The following is a 15,007-nucleotide window of genomic DNA, read 5'->3' on the forward strand; positions in this document are numbered from 1 at the left end:
CCGAGTACAGGGGGACAATCACCTCCCTGCTCCTGCTGGCCACACTATTCCTGATACAAGCCAGGATGCTGTTGGCCTTCTTGGCCACCTGGGCATACTGCTGGCTCATGTTCAGCTGGCTGTCGACCAACACCCCAGATCCTTTTTGGCCAGGCAGCTTTCCAGCCACTCTTCCCCAAGCCTGTAGCGTTGCATGGGGTTGTTGTGACCCAAGTGCAGAATCCAGCACTTGGCCTTGTTAAACCTCATACAGTTGGCTTCAGCCCAAGGAGAAAGATTCCAATCCTGCTCAATGTAACTTTGGAGGGTTGTTTACTAGTACACCTGGGAGGAAAAGAAGCTATCTGTGACTACATGTATTTTAAGTCATTATCTCCAGCTTTTTACTGGGAATGATTAATTTCATTTCACACCTAAATAACCATTTGCCATCCTTTACTAGAAATAGGTTTTTTTTTTTTTTGTGATACAAGAAGCGGAAGATAAATCTGATATGTTTGTCATATCAGGAGGGGGATGTGAGATGCATAATACTAAATAACTAAGTCACAGTGAAGTTTTATGGAAGTAATTTGGATTCTAGAATTTTAAAGATGCAGTTGTGCTTCTTCCTTGTAATGTGAATGTCAGCTTAAAGGTGTGCATCTTGTAGGAAGAGTGGTCTCTAGAGCAAGTATAAAGCTCAAATACATTTCTTATTCTTCATTTTTCATCTTTTCTTCTGTTGTTGTTTTGGTACCATCACTTCCAGTCTTCATTACTAATCACTAGACAAGAAAAAAAACTCTACCTTTTTAGTATAAGTGAATAGTATACTAGAAATACATTTGCTAAAACTGCTGGTACAGCTCTTGGCAAGAGGATATTGAAATGTATCATCTTCCACCTACAGTCAACAGGAACCTCAGTATGGATGTCCTTCAGTGCTGGATCTCTGTACCATCTGGGCTTTGAAGGTTTGGGGGGGGTGGGGTGGGGAGACCAGTGCCTTTGTCCTGATCTGCCAGTTGGCTGGGCTGTACTTGGAGAAGAGGTGAAAGGCATGTGGAGGGTACTGGACTGTGGCAGCACTGAGCTTTTGAAAATTGTCTTGAGTGTGCCTTTAGGGTATTGTGTGTACATGTGCAACTATTACTCTTTAAGTGTCCTTACTTAGGAGAGGAACTGTGGTTCCAGGTAAATCGCACAGCTCTGAATCCAAAGGAAACCTTTGGATTCATGGCACTGTGAATCATCAAGAAGCTGACTGGCATTTAAAATTAACGTACATTACATATTAAAACCCAAGAATTGAAAAAAAGATTTTTTTAAAAAATATTTAAAATAAAGTATTTCAAATATATTTTTAAGTATTTTTTTTTTTAAAAAAAAGGATGATTAACCTGTATATTTGTTCTCAGGCTTAGTTAAATTTATGTTGTCTATACTGTCCTGTCTTGCATACATGATAAAGCAGTTTCTGTGAATTTTAACTGGCACTTTGAAAGTTGTTGCTGATGATGTCTTACACGTTCTTCATTGGCAGGTTCCAGTTGCACACTGTTTTGGGCCTCCAGGACATTACAAAAGAAAGTTTTGCACTGTGTGCAGAAAGTCGCTAGAGTCACCTGCCTTTCGATGTGAAGGTAACTTAAAAAACTCTACTTGTTTAGCCATCTGTGTGTTATCCAGTAACATACACTTCGCTTACATTGCATACCTTGAGGGTGTGTGCGTATACACACATGCACACATACACATGTACGCTCTTGCTGTGTTTGAGAGATTTTTGTGTTGTTTATCATCCACTCGTTGATGGTGGAAATATGGACTTCAAATTATGGAATAATATATCAATAACCCTTAGTAAACCACAAACTTTGTCAAAAGTGTCTGCTCTTTCATCTTTCCTCCTATTTACTTTGAGCAAGTCTGTGGTGTTGGTGTGCAATGAATCCATGCCTAAGATCTGCAAAGAATGAGAAGCTATTATGGCAAAAGAAACACTTCTCCTGTTGAGGTAATTTATTTCTGGTTCCAGTGGAAGCTTTTGATACAGGGAATCATTGGGTATTCATGTTTCTAAAACCTCATCCTTTCTACAAAAAAATGGAATATAACTTTTCTGTGTTACTGATTTCAGATATCTGTTGCTTGTAATGGGGATGAGGTGCCTTCAATTGAAAGATATTTGAAAACATTATTTATCAAAATAGTACTGCTCTGAGTGTTCTGCCATGGATTCTCTGAAAAAAACAGTAATTAAAGAAATCACCCAAACACCAGAATTTTTATTTGAAATACATGTTGGCATGAGTACTTGATGGATTTTGATGTGGGGCAACTCCTTAATTCTCCCTTGTCTTCCCTGTCTTGAATGTCTAGTAGTTGTTGTTCATTTGATTTTGTGAGATTGAATAGAATTTAGTCTTTTAAAGGAATATTAACTGTGAACTGTTTAAAAAAAGATAGTCTACTGTGAGAAGAACCACTTCTGTAGGAATTTGAGATGCTTTCAAAATTGCTGTTATGCTAAAGGTAATGTCTTATTTAATATGGTCACTTATGGGTATGTGTAGGGGAAGCATTTCTTTGATGAAGGCATTTAGACTTATAATGGTGCAGTGGTTTTGTTTCTGCTTTTGTCTGGTGAGTTGCATAACAAATCTAAACTATGTTCTGAGTAGTGGGAATCTGTCACTTAATATAGTTACAGTGTGAGCTGGATGATTTGGCGGGATGGTCAAAGAGCTGCAGATACCACAGAGTCTTTTCTGATGATCTGTTGTAATAAACCTCAGAACTTGTGTGGCATGAGATAAACAGAGAATTTGAAAAGAAAATTTTTGCTAGGTATGTCCTCTTAACTCTTGAAAATAGCTTTAGTTTAGTGATCTATTTTAGTTAAAGCTTTCTAAATTTTGCTGTCATATTCTTACTCTCTTAATTCTACTGTATTAGTGTTTTACCCATTGCAGGGGAATATTTCTTTTTTCAGATGTTTCCATTTAAGTGTTCTTACAAGAAACACGTGAAATTGCATGTTATATTTAGGTATTACAAATGCCCAGATATTCCACCCCCTACCCCCCCCCCCCCCCCCCCCCCCCCCCGCCCCCGGTTCAGTGAAGGTTCTGAATTGCGTTCCTCACATGGATTGAACAGTTTTCTTGTTTTGTGTGGTGTGACTTGTTTGCTATCCCGTTTTCTGAATACCAATAAGTCTACAACGTGTTTCTCTGCTTTTCCAAAATGTAGCTTAAAAAGGGCAGTTGAGGTTCATAAAATGGACAAGATTATTCCTTTACTCATCAAAAATACTTTCAGAATTTGTTTTAGAAGTCAGCTGGTTTAAGCTGTAGAGCTTTTAAATCCAGATGGAGATGTTGGACTTTCTTCCTTTTTTGCGTACTTGTAATGACTTAGCTTAATAGTACAAGTCTGTTGTTGGTTATGATAATATCTTCTGATAGTGAAATTTAAAGAACTTTTTCTGGAATCTTTGCCATAATTAAGGTAGAAAAGAGGGTTAAGATGAAGTTACCTTTTCTAAGCAAATAATTGACATTACTAGATGTGCTTTTAAAATAATTTAAATAACTTGCTTTGGACTTTTCATATCTTACAATAAAATAAATTTTCTGGAAAGGAAATTGAAAATTTTCAGACAAGTACTAAATGGCTGTGGGTGCATGGTAGGGCATCTGCAATTAGAAATGAGCATGCATGTATATTAACCCCTGATGAGATAAGTACATACACTTCATTGGCAAAAATTACAATATTTGGACTCCAAATTCTGCTGACAATTACTAATTGCTTTGGATAGCTATTTTTTCTGTCAAATTAACTGGGAACGGTTGAACCTGGACTCATGATGGTGAGAGTTGCTCTCCCTTTTCTTTCCAAGGAGGACTGGAAAGAAAAAAAGAGGAAAGGGAGTAACCAACATTTTTTTTAGTGTTGGACCCTTTGCAAAGGTTTCTTATTAAGCCTCAACTGGGAGCAGCAAATTTACTGGGGAGGGAGGCAGTTAACATTTTAAAGGTTATCCTGCCAGCTTTATGTATCTGAAATTAACCAACTTTTGTAGCAGTTATAAAGGAATCCACAGCACTTTCATGACTAGCTTGAACAGGAAACTGTCATCTTGTTATGAGAATTGTGTAGACTACGGAAGGGCTGATAAGGATGAAACTTCTTTCTGTAGGACCTCTGATTTGACTTCATCTTTAAATACTAAAAACTTAGCTATCCCAGTGATAGGAAAGATTATCTGAAGGGTTTAACTCCTGTGACACTCCACATGCACATGTTTTCTTATTAATTCTGAGTTGGTGTCGGTGTTAGAAGCAGCAGCTGTGAATTAAACCAAGGGGAAAAAACCCCTCTGTGTTCTTACAAAGTATAGCAAAGGGCAGTGTGTGTGCCTGTGTTAGAATTAATGATAAAAAATCCAAAGCTTTTGTTAATTCCTTGAAGCCGTAATTTGGTCTACAGAAGCTCTTACCGTTAATGAGGGTATGACTCAAAGCATCTAGCTTGCCTGGTAGCTGAATTGGCAAAACTGTAAAATATTCCTGTTATATCTATGAATATGGATAAATGTGAGCAGAGGAGGGACTGTGCCATTCCTCATATAGAAGTTCTTGAGCTCAGTGAAGACATGCAGTATGGGGAGCTGTACATGAAAGCTTGTGGTTGACTTAGTAAGCCCTGTTGAAAGAGGCTTTGCTTTGGTGTGGTGGTAGATCATGGTCTTCTGTGGGGTTAGAATAAGACAGTGTTAGTGCCGATTGCCTTTTCTAGAGCCCAGAGAGTGATTTCAAAATAAGGTATTATTCTCTATGTAATTTAATACTGTTTTCAAGATACTTTCAGATAATGTGGCTAACGTGCAGTTGCCACCTTCCAGTCTTCAGATTTTTGTGATGCGCTTGGAGCAATAACCTGTTTGAGCATAACAGAAAAAGGCATTTGAAGAATTTGGCGCTTGCCTCTTACTTTCATTTACTTGATGAAAAGTCAGATGCCTTCCCAGAGTACTTGTATACACAAGTGTCTAAAAAGCAGCTAGAGGAGGAGGATCTTTGTCATCCATCTCTGTCTATGAGGTCCATAGAGAACTTCGCTAACTGTTGCAGTAACGAAGCTAGGTACTGAGGTCTTTTAGTTGTATTTTTTTTTAATGACTCATCCTTTGCAACATAGCATTTTAGTTGGGTTTTTTTTGTAGATTGTCTTTTCTTTCACATCTGATACTTCAAGTCAGCTTTTAAATAATGAAAGTACTTTACCCAAAACCAAACTTGGCTAAAACTTTATAGGCTTCACTAAAACTTTTTCCAGCTACAGTACCTAGCAGGTATTTTGGAAGACAATGTTAAGCTTACTTGGGAGAGTGCTCTGAAAAAATGATTTTCCTTTTCCTGACAACGAAATGGTGATATACTGTATGCAGACATAGCTTGGACAAATCTCTGAGATTAACATATCAGTTTATTCTCACCAGGTTTAAAATTAAATCCATTGAGTGTCATCTGGCAATAAAAAAGATTTATTTCCTGAGTAAAACAGACTTTCTGGCTGTTGCAATCTCCCTGAGAATGACATCTTCCACTCATTTTGCATGTTCTCATGTCAGCGTGTGTCCTGCCGCTTTGCAAACACAAGTGAGTCCATGCCGGTGCCGGCGTGGGTTGGTGGTTGATCCGACTTCTGCCATGTCTCCCGTGGGACCGTGGGCGAGACAGGGCTCCTGGCTGTGAGCAGGAGGGGTGCACTGCTGCCTTGCTGCTGTTTTGGCGGCAGCGTCCCCTGCTTTGCTGGGGCTGGGGACTTGAACACACCTCGTCTCTGGTTTCCTTGTGCTTCACAGATGCAGAGAGGGGCTGTCCAGCAGAAAAGCGTCAGCTGTTTTGAACCCACTCGTGAAGTGCCCGCTTGCTTTGCAGTAGGGTTTGGAAAAGGTTTTGTAAAGGGAATGGAGTATTGCTTCAGGAAGACCATTACTTTACGCTTAAGACTTGGTGGTATTTGGATGCAGAAGGAGAACTTTCTCTCTTTCTGTTAATGCTTCTAACATTCAGCTTTTTTTGGATTTGATTAAATCAAAGTAGACCTCGGGCACAATTATATTGGAGTAGGCAGTGGTTCCTGTGAAACTGTGAAACTAAAGCTGTAATATGCCAAACAGTTGTTACAAATTTAACTTGCTGTATTGGAGGAAATATAGCAAGTGCTTATCAGCAAAATTAGCTCAGCCTTTCCTTATACTTGCTGCATCAGTTCAACGCAAAAGAAATGGAGCAACACACAGGACAATGCTGATAAACTTCTTTTATTGCCTACCTTTGCTGAATGGAAAAGAGCCTGAAGGAAAGCAAGTATGGTGTGAAAAGGTAGCGGAGGAGGGATGGAGGGAGGGAGGAGCTGCAAAAACCCCGGGGTTCCCAGCTTAAAGAAGTTTTCTTGTTTTTATGCTTTTAGTTTGTGAGCTACATGTGCACACAGACTGTATCCTGTTTGCTTGCAGTGACTGCCGGCAGTGTCACCAGGATGGGCACCAGGACCATGTAAGTGCAGATGCCTCTGCAGCAGAAAGTGGTCACACATTTTTGGTGTGAAAACATGGGCTAGAAGAGGGAGAGGAGTCTTGGCCTTGTCTTTCGCATGCTGCCAGCTATCAAAGCACTTTTGTCGCTTATTGGCAGGCAGAAAAAATGTCTGGCTTCAGAATGTATCACAAAAAGTGAAATGACTTAAATTCTGACATAGTAATGATGTTTACTGAAGCCGTGCTGAAAAGTCCTAATTAAAAAGAAAAAAAAATCTAACATCTCATCTAAAAATTTGCATTGCAGAAGCTGGAACTCTTTCTTTCTATATGTTGAGCTGTTGGCTGCATTGCATCCCTTGCAAACTTAATCATGTTCCTCAGGCTTTGTGCAGTCTGTCTGATGCAAGACTGCCCAGCTTCTTTCTGTAATGTACATGCATAATACTGACCTTTCAGGATTTTTTTTTTTTTTTAAAGAATATTGGTTGTTGCAGACTGTGAAGAAAAAACACCATGTAATAAATTTTTTGATAGTTCCGATTATTTTCTTTCAGTGAAATGTAATATTGTTCAGGTTCATATTTATAGTGAGAAAGTACTTAATGTTCTAGTCTGTGTTGCTGTTTCCTCAGAGCTGTTTGAATTGCTGATTTGCAAGTTAGGTTGAAGATGTTTCTGTATCTGTTCTGTGTAATGCTAAGTCGTGATGTGTTCCCCCAGGATACTTACCACCACCACTGGAGGGAGGGAAACCTTTCTTCAGGTGCTCGTTGTGAAGTTTGCAAAAAAACCTGTGGCTCTTCTGAGGTGCTCTCTGGCATGAGATGTGAATGGTGTGGCATCTTGGTATGTTGTGCTGTTGCGTATATTTGTGTATATGAACTGTACATACATATGTATATGCACATGCTTATTTAAACACTTCATATAAATATACTTTATACACTTTATAAATACACTTTCTATACACTTTATAAATAAACGTCATTTATACACTTATTTATATAACTACATATATTTATAAGTTAGATTGAAAATCTGAAAATTGTTTTAAATCCCCCAGTTAGTCATTAAAATGATCAATTCTCAACATCAGAGTTAAACTTTATGTAAATCCAATGGAATTAAAATTTAAGAGGGACTGATCATTATAGATTTCCGCTTAGAAGCCTGCTGTTATTTTTCCTGTGTGAAATCAGAACTTCTTTCAAATCACATGAATTCTGCAAGGTCAAAGGCTTACCATTCTAATACGCTTATTCATCTTTCAGTGTAGAATAGTTCTTAACCTGCGTGGTTGGGTTTTTTTTAAGCTGTCAATATTGGTTTCTGTGTTTTTTCTGTTCACATGACACATGTTTAATTCCTGTGCAACATGATGGTACCCTTCAATAATCCTCATGAAGGCCACAGCTTTTCACATACTGATACACAGTCTGCTGTGGTCCATCACTTAGTGCTACCTCTTATTGAAATAATGATGAAAGGGCAAGATAGCACCAGATGGGGTGAGAACTGAAAAGTATATGTAATAAATCATTGATTTGCCACTTAATGCAAGGTGAGGTACTCTATGTAATAACAATTTAAAATTAAACTCTGAGATTATTCAGTATTTCAGGTATGATTTGAATAATTAAATTTTTTTTAAAAATATTGTGGGGTTTGTATTTTTAATCTGATTCATAATTTCTGAGGTGGGAGGGGCTGTCTTTGAGAATAGTCTTAACAAATGTAACATGCTATATGGCCACAAATACAAAGGTATGTGTATTTAATAATGGCAGAAGATCTCGCACAAGTATAAATGCAGAAACTAGCCAGTCGTGTTTTGAGTATAACCTGCCTACCTTTCTTACCTCCCCCAGTAAATATCCATATAGAATGGAAGACTTGGGGTTTGAGACCAAAACTTTAAATTTTTCCACATAGCTGTATAAAAAGCTTTAGTTTTTAACAGAGCAGGTTTGTAGTACTTGAAGTTTCTTCACATGTTAAGACTTTCCCATTATTGGTTATATAAAAACTGAATGGAACAAATGAAAATCTAGGGTGAAAAATGGGTCACTTATTTCATGAAAGTGATTTACAAAAGGTCTATATATGTCCTAGCCTGAGTTTTGCAATTCCAGTGCATAGTTTGTTATAAGCAAATCTGCTTTCTTTGTGTCTCATTGAGTTCTTAATTGATGCTTCTGTTTATAGGCTCATGCTGCTTGCTACATAATTGTCACACCAGAATGTAGTTTTGGAAGATTGAGGAATATGATTCTTCCTCCAAGCTGTGTGCAGTTATTTTCTCGCAACTTCAGCAAACTGCATTGTTTTCGAATATCAGAAAATTTGCAAGCAGAATCAGGTAAAAACTTTCAAAGTTGAATGCAACTAATTGATGGGCATGTTTAACCTAGTGTTGTAATTCACTGAAGCATATGATTGCTGATTTTCACTGGCTGTTGTGGCAATACTGTAACTTCTTGCTATTTCTGGGACAGGATAGAGATTTTTAAATGCAGACTGTTGCAAAACGCTGAAACTTCTGTTTACTGGTGCACAGCAATTTGAAAAACATTCTTTAAATAGTAAGCATGCAGAAAGTGAAAACCTCAAATCCAAAAATTTGCTTAGCAGATTAGTGTTGTTGCTACAAACAGTTGCTGATACACGCGTTGGTTTTTATTTGGCATATCATGTACACAGACATTTTTATTTGCCTCTTTGATTAAGCATCTGCCCTTTTAAGATTTCTGTGCTGAAAGGGAATAATGTATTTAGCAGGGTAATGTTCTGCTGCCATCTAGAGTGTATGTTTATTTAACAGCTCTTTAGGAACAAGAATTTTTTTAAGCTGCTGAAGTATTTTCTAATTTATGTTTTGATTATTATGTTCTCATAAAGCCTTTTTTTTGGTGCTTGAATACGATAGGAAAGCAAAAGGTAGGCAAAATACAGGTTATGGAACTTAAATACTTGCAACTGCGGTTTTCTCAATCTGGCAGGTTGTTCTTGAACTTTCTGCTTTGAACACGTGGGTTTGGTTTTGGTGAAGTTAGTTGGTCGCTAGCAGGAGCCATGCATGTGCATGTGCAGAAGCTATAGCGGGAGTCCTGCTACTGCATAAACTGCATGACCCTAAGTCTACATACTCTAGACACACTGAAGGGACCTATAAAAGTGTGAAGGGGGAGAGGAGGCGTTATGTTGCTTTTGTTGGTTGGCATGTTTTTTTCAGTGAGTTATTTTTCTTTTGAATGCTTTTGCTTGGTGGTGGGGGTATGTGCTGTACTTCACCTTCTTGAAAGTCATGGCATTTTTAATGCTTCCATAAGAAGCATTAAACATAAGAAATACCAGACATAAACAATCTGGATGAGCTTGGTTTTGCTGGAAGACTCATTATGAACCTTGATTCAGGTCTATTGTTAGGTATTCTACAAGTGTCCCAAAGGCTTAAGTGAAGATAAAGTTGTATTACTATTAACAGAAGTTATTCACAAACATTTTAAATAGCCTCTTTGGGTGTGACTTTTCTGATGTTAACTAAGTTTGTCTTTTAAACAGTGGTGTGTTCTTCGAATATGTCAGACATAAACCTTTTCCTTTTTTAATTTTTAAATCACCTCTAAGTAGAAATTGAACATGGAGCACCTTGAGTGAAGGAATCCAAGGTTATAGCTGCACCTTCTAGTCTCTTCCTTCATTATTTTACATGATGGAAGGAGGTTTTCCATTTCAGGACTTAGGCTACATGCGAAGTATATGAGTTCATGTTAAGCATACTCAAATTTTTTTGAAGTAATAATGTTTTTGCATTCCTTTAATTAAAATATGTGTCTTGTACTTTGAATTGAGAGAATGCAGTGCAGATCAGTCATTAGCTGGTGGTCAGAAATCACCACGGGGAAGAGGAAATACTCAGTAACTTAATTTGGACCATTTCCAGTGCTTTAATGTGATATGAAAAGAACCGAAGAAAACCCACCACATTTGGAAAGCCAGAATGCATTTTTGTAGTGCTCAGCCTGCATATACCCAGATAAAATACAGCAACACTCTGAAAAATCTCTTTTCTAACACCAGATCTCTTTTCTGCTGGTCTGTGAGAATTTCTGCTCCTTGGGCTCAGCTCCCCGCTGTGCGGTGGGCAGCAGCCTCCTGGGGTGGAGGGTCTGCTGACACCCAGGGGAGCTGGGGCTGAGCCATGGGAACGCTCCCCTTTCCTCCTGCTGCTGGTCCCAGGCGTACCTCTGAACTTGATGGCTGCCCCCAGCACTTGACATCTTCCTTTTTTCATGGTCAATGGGCCATGGTTGTGGCTCAGCACGAGGCATAGAGAATAATATTTGCAGTGTCATACCTGCCTTGCAGTCTGCTGTGCATAAGGCATCTTGTTCTGGTTTTCCTTAGCTGATGATGGTATGTGACACTTGTTTTAGCACCTAGGTTCGTGACGTTCAGGTATGAGTCCAGTGACTTCATGCATGGCTCCTTGTTACACTGTTCACATTCTATTGAGGCTTGCTTTAAGACCCGTTGCTGGAGTTTTGCCACTCTGTCGTCTGCTGGAGATCAGCTGTCTGCAGGTCCCTGCCAAAGGCACCAAGTACCATTGGTATGCAGGTCTTTCCTTCTGCCCAGATTATTCCTTAAAGGCAGAGCTGGGAATTGCCTTAAACTTCAATTCTCGCATCATCCTGTGTCAGGGGAGCTCAGTGCACTGGCCTGGTAGTCCTTCTTGTTACCCATATTCACAGAACAGACCTGCATTTTCTTTCAAAAACCCACTAGCTCCTGGGTTGTGCCAAGAGTTGCCAAGATGTGTCACAGGTCCTGAAGCTCCCTGACAATCTTCAGGATGTGTTTGAAGCTCCTCTGATCATAGAGCAGCTTGGGACAGCTGCCCTGGGAGTTGCTGCTGCTTTTCCAGGGGGAGGTGTAGGCTCTGGTAGGCGGATCTTGTTAAAAACACTGTGTGCACGTAAAGGATGTTTCCAGGGAGCAAAGAGCATTTCAACTTTGTTGGAGGATAATTAGCACTTCTGTCCTTACTTCTGTGGGACACGTCGTGCAGGCATGCTCATTTAGAAGTCTTCTTCACACCACGCCATGCACAGAGGGTGCTCTTCTGTTGCCACAGCTGTCAAAGGGTGTTGCTCAGAAGATTCTAAAACGACTGGTCTGTGGTACCAAAGAAGTGTTGGTGGTAACCTGGATGAGTTAACTGCTCCAAGCACAGCTCTTCCCAAGTTGGTGGTTGAGAAGTGCCAGATGACTTGTTCTAGACAGAAAATGACCACATCATTGTTGACCTGCGGAGGAGCATTTGTCCAGATTAGCTTTTACCACTGAGTAAATGATAAGCTTCATGGCCAACAGTCAGTGAACATCTCTGTGCTGAAAGTGGCTTTCAAAACTCTTGGGCCATCAGAGGAAGCAATGGTAGAGCAGTTATCTCCCCTTCCTCCAATGCACTCCTGTCTTAGCGTTTTTCAAAAGAAGTCATTTAACTTCACTGGAATAGTTTCCAGATGCTGTTAGCGTAGATTTCCCTACTATCCAGACTGAGGGAGAGAGAGTAATAAAAGAAAGATGTCAGCTTCTTCCCATCTAAACTTAGAAAAAGGGGAGGGATGGGAGCAATCAGAAATTCTTTCATTTCTTATTGTTGTATTTACTTACTTTTAATTTGATTTTGTCTGAAGTGAAATTCTAGAAGGCATTCAACTTCCATTTATTTCAGGGTGTTTCAAGACCATATTGTCTAAATTTCTCTCCAATTTGAAACTTAATCTGTTTGTCAACTCTTAACAGGGAAAGTATTTCAACCCTTCTTTTATATTTTAAAAACCCCAAACCAGAAACATTACTGTTGGTCTCTCTTGTAGGCAGTGGAAGCATTACCCAAATATTCAGTAAGTTACCTCATCTCCAGTTTAGGACTCCTGCTAAGTACCTTTCTTGACATGCTGTGATTCTGCTTCTTAGAAGGTTTTCCTGCATTAGGATTCTGATTTTTGTAGTACCTCTTTTGCTCTGAACATCTGTCTTTACTGATTTTATTTCTTCTCTGTATTGTGCTTTGATTTCCTGCTTTCTGCCTCAACTGCAAGGCATAGTTTTTATAAAGGTGTTATCTGGCATACCTTTCGGGAGCTTTGTCTGCATCCCAGTGAAGAGTAACTGGGAGTATGAATACTGTTATATGATCACCACACTGGGTTGGCTTATGTTGCATGCTACTGCTACCCTTAGAGAAGAAAAAATTGTCATGTTTGGATTTGCACCAGTCTTCCTGTATGGACCTGAGTGTCAGGAATGAGAATGCAGTCAGGATGTTATCTTTACAGAAGCAAATGTAAATGTTAGTAGCTTTTATTTTAGTCTTTTCTAAGTATTTTAGGTGTGATTTTACAGGCTCTGTTATTATCCGACATGTTAGTTCCTAGCTTTTAGTGAGAGCGATGGGCTGCTGTCAAAGTCCTCTTCTGGAGTACAGTAATTTCTTTCTCTTTGGGTGTCAGCAAATCTATTTTTCATTTGTGGAAATTATTTATATAATACCTATACTTCTGACTGGAAAGATGTTACTGCAATTACTAGGCTGATTTTGGTGATTTAAAACTTAATGGAAGACATATACTTTGGTCATAGGCAAACATCACAACTTGAGAAAGGGATGAAATGCAGTAGTTGCAGTATTAAAGCTAACAGTAGAAGGACCTCAGGTATGCCTTCACTGTACTTATATGACAATGAAGGTTTGGGTTTTTTAATGCTGTTTTTCTAGTATGGATTATTATCATAAAATAGGCAGAAGAAGAAAGTGTGCTTTTCTGATTGTATTCTTTTGTGTTAGCTTCTTTGATCGAAACCATCCTTAAATGACAAACACTTCCCCCCGCCCCTCCTTAGTTCAAATTAACAAGAATCCTTTCTTAAAATGTTTCTGTTTTCACAGATGAAGACGATGATGTTGATGGGTCAACACAGGGATCAGCAAAAGATGTCCAAATTTCAACAGACTCAAGTAAGCAGAATTTAGTAAGTGGTGAATAGTTACCCATTCTAGTCTTTATTCATATAATCTTAACTAGTTTTGCCTTATGAAAAAATATTAAATAGGTAGTTTTCTAATGCTAGGTATCAATTTGAGGTCTAAAGTTTTGGTCCAATACGTTTGTCCAGGGTCTTACGAATATCTCATCACCATTTTCCACTGGTAGATTGGCATAAGTGACAATCTGTTCATTACCCTGACAAATAGATCATTTCTCTCTATTTGGTAATTGAAGAAAGCAAGCATGGTATGCTATAACAATCCATAGATAAGCAACCAATTTAAAGGGCAGACAGCAGGTCTTTTCAAAGCCTTTTTCTTTTAAGATAGCTGGATCTAAATCTTACTGAAGACACTGGGTGAATTTTTTTTTTTTTTTTTTTTGCTTGGTCATGTCGCAGTAAAAGTGTATGTATTCCTGTGCATCAAGGTTGAGCTGGGCTCGTTGCTTCTTACACAGTAACATTCTTATGCGTGTGGAGTTTTCTGGGGTTGGTATTAGCCAAACTCTCACCTTTCAGAAGATGAAGCCAATTCAAGGACATCCCACCCCCTATATCCACAGTAGTAACTAGAAAAACATGGTACTTGCTACCTAATGTAGCTGCATGGATTGTTGTAAAAACTGAAATTGCAAATCAATAAATACAATTCTTTTTTCCTTTTTTTTTTTTTTTTTTTTGTAGCCTAAAGTTCTTACAAAATTAATAGGATAATTGTGCAAAATGCTGTTTGGATTTTAAACAAATCCAGCTCAGTAAATAATTAACTTGGTTATTGAAGTGATCTCAAGCATGCTCTTATTTCATTTCTTAAAATTTGAAGCTGGTGTCTCTGTAAGTTACAGCCCACCACCGTGCTCCCTTATTATGGGACCAGGCTCTGACTAATTGCACTTTATCTAGAAAACTCACTTTTTCCAGTGTTTTAAGTGACATAAGTGATTGAGTGTCAGGACTTTTATACTTCACCAACTAAAGCTATTTCCCTTACTTATGACTGTCAAAGAGAGCAAATTATGTATCCAAATATTTCAACTGGATTGGTTGAAAGTACTAGTACAGGACAGTTCAGTTTTAGACAGCCTTCTCAAAAGAATTAAAACAGATATGAAAATTGGGGGCAGGATACAAACTTTAATATGTCTTTTGTTCATATACAGTGTCTTTCTGGACTGGAGAAGCAGCCATAGATGGTACATTTTCAAGGCTCATGTAAAGAATTGTTACCTGTGTTTTAAATAGAACACTGGTATTAAAACAAATTGCTTTCTCTTAACACATTTTCACAAAACAGAAGTCAATGCAGAGCACAGTAACTTTGCTATGATTTAGAAAGCTCAATTGGTAGGGAGTGATTCTAATGTCTCTTTAAAAACAAAGTATTCACACCCAAAAAAAGATGAAATGTTT

General features: G+C 38.5%; 1 protein-coding gene across 1 annotated transcript in view; it reads left to right on the forward strand.

The window, feature by feature from the left end:
• Positions 1 to 15,007, forward strand: part of DGKQ (diacylglycerol kinase theta) — a 104,249-nt gene that overhangs the window by 41,258 nt on the left and 47,984 nt on the right. Inside the window, exons 3-7 of the mRNA XM_075727167.1 lie at positions 1,526 to 1,625; positions 6,469 to 6,554; positions 7,259 to 7,384; positions 8,744 to 8,897; positions 13,497 to 13,565. Coding sequence (XP_075583282.1) covers positions 1,526 to 1,625; positions 6,469 to 6,554; positions 7,259 to 7,384; positions 8,744 to 8,897; positions 13,497 to 13,565 — 535 coding nt within the window. The remainder of the gene's footprint in view (positions 1 to 1,525; positions 1,626 to 6,468; positions 6,555 to 7,258; positions 7,385 to 8,743; positions 8,898 to 13,496; positions 13,566 to 15,007) is intronic.

This window comes from Pelecanus crispus, chromosome Z, assembly GCF_030463565.1.
Source record: "Pelecanus crispus isolate bPelCri1 chromosome Z, bPelCri1.pri, whole genome shotgun sequence".
In the NCBI taxonomy this organism is placed as follows: Eukaryota; Metazoa; Chordata; class Aves; order Pelecaniformes; family Pelecanidae; genus Pelecanus; species Pelecanus crispus.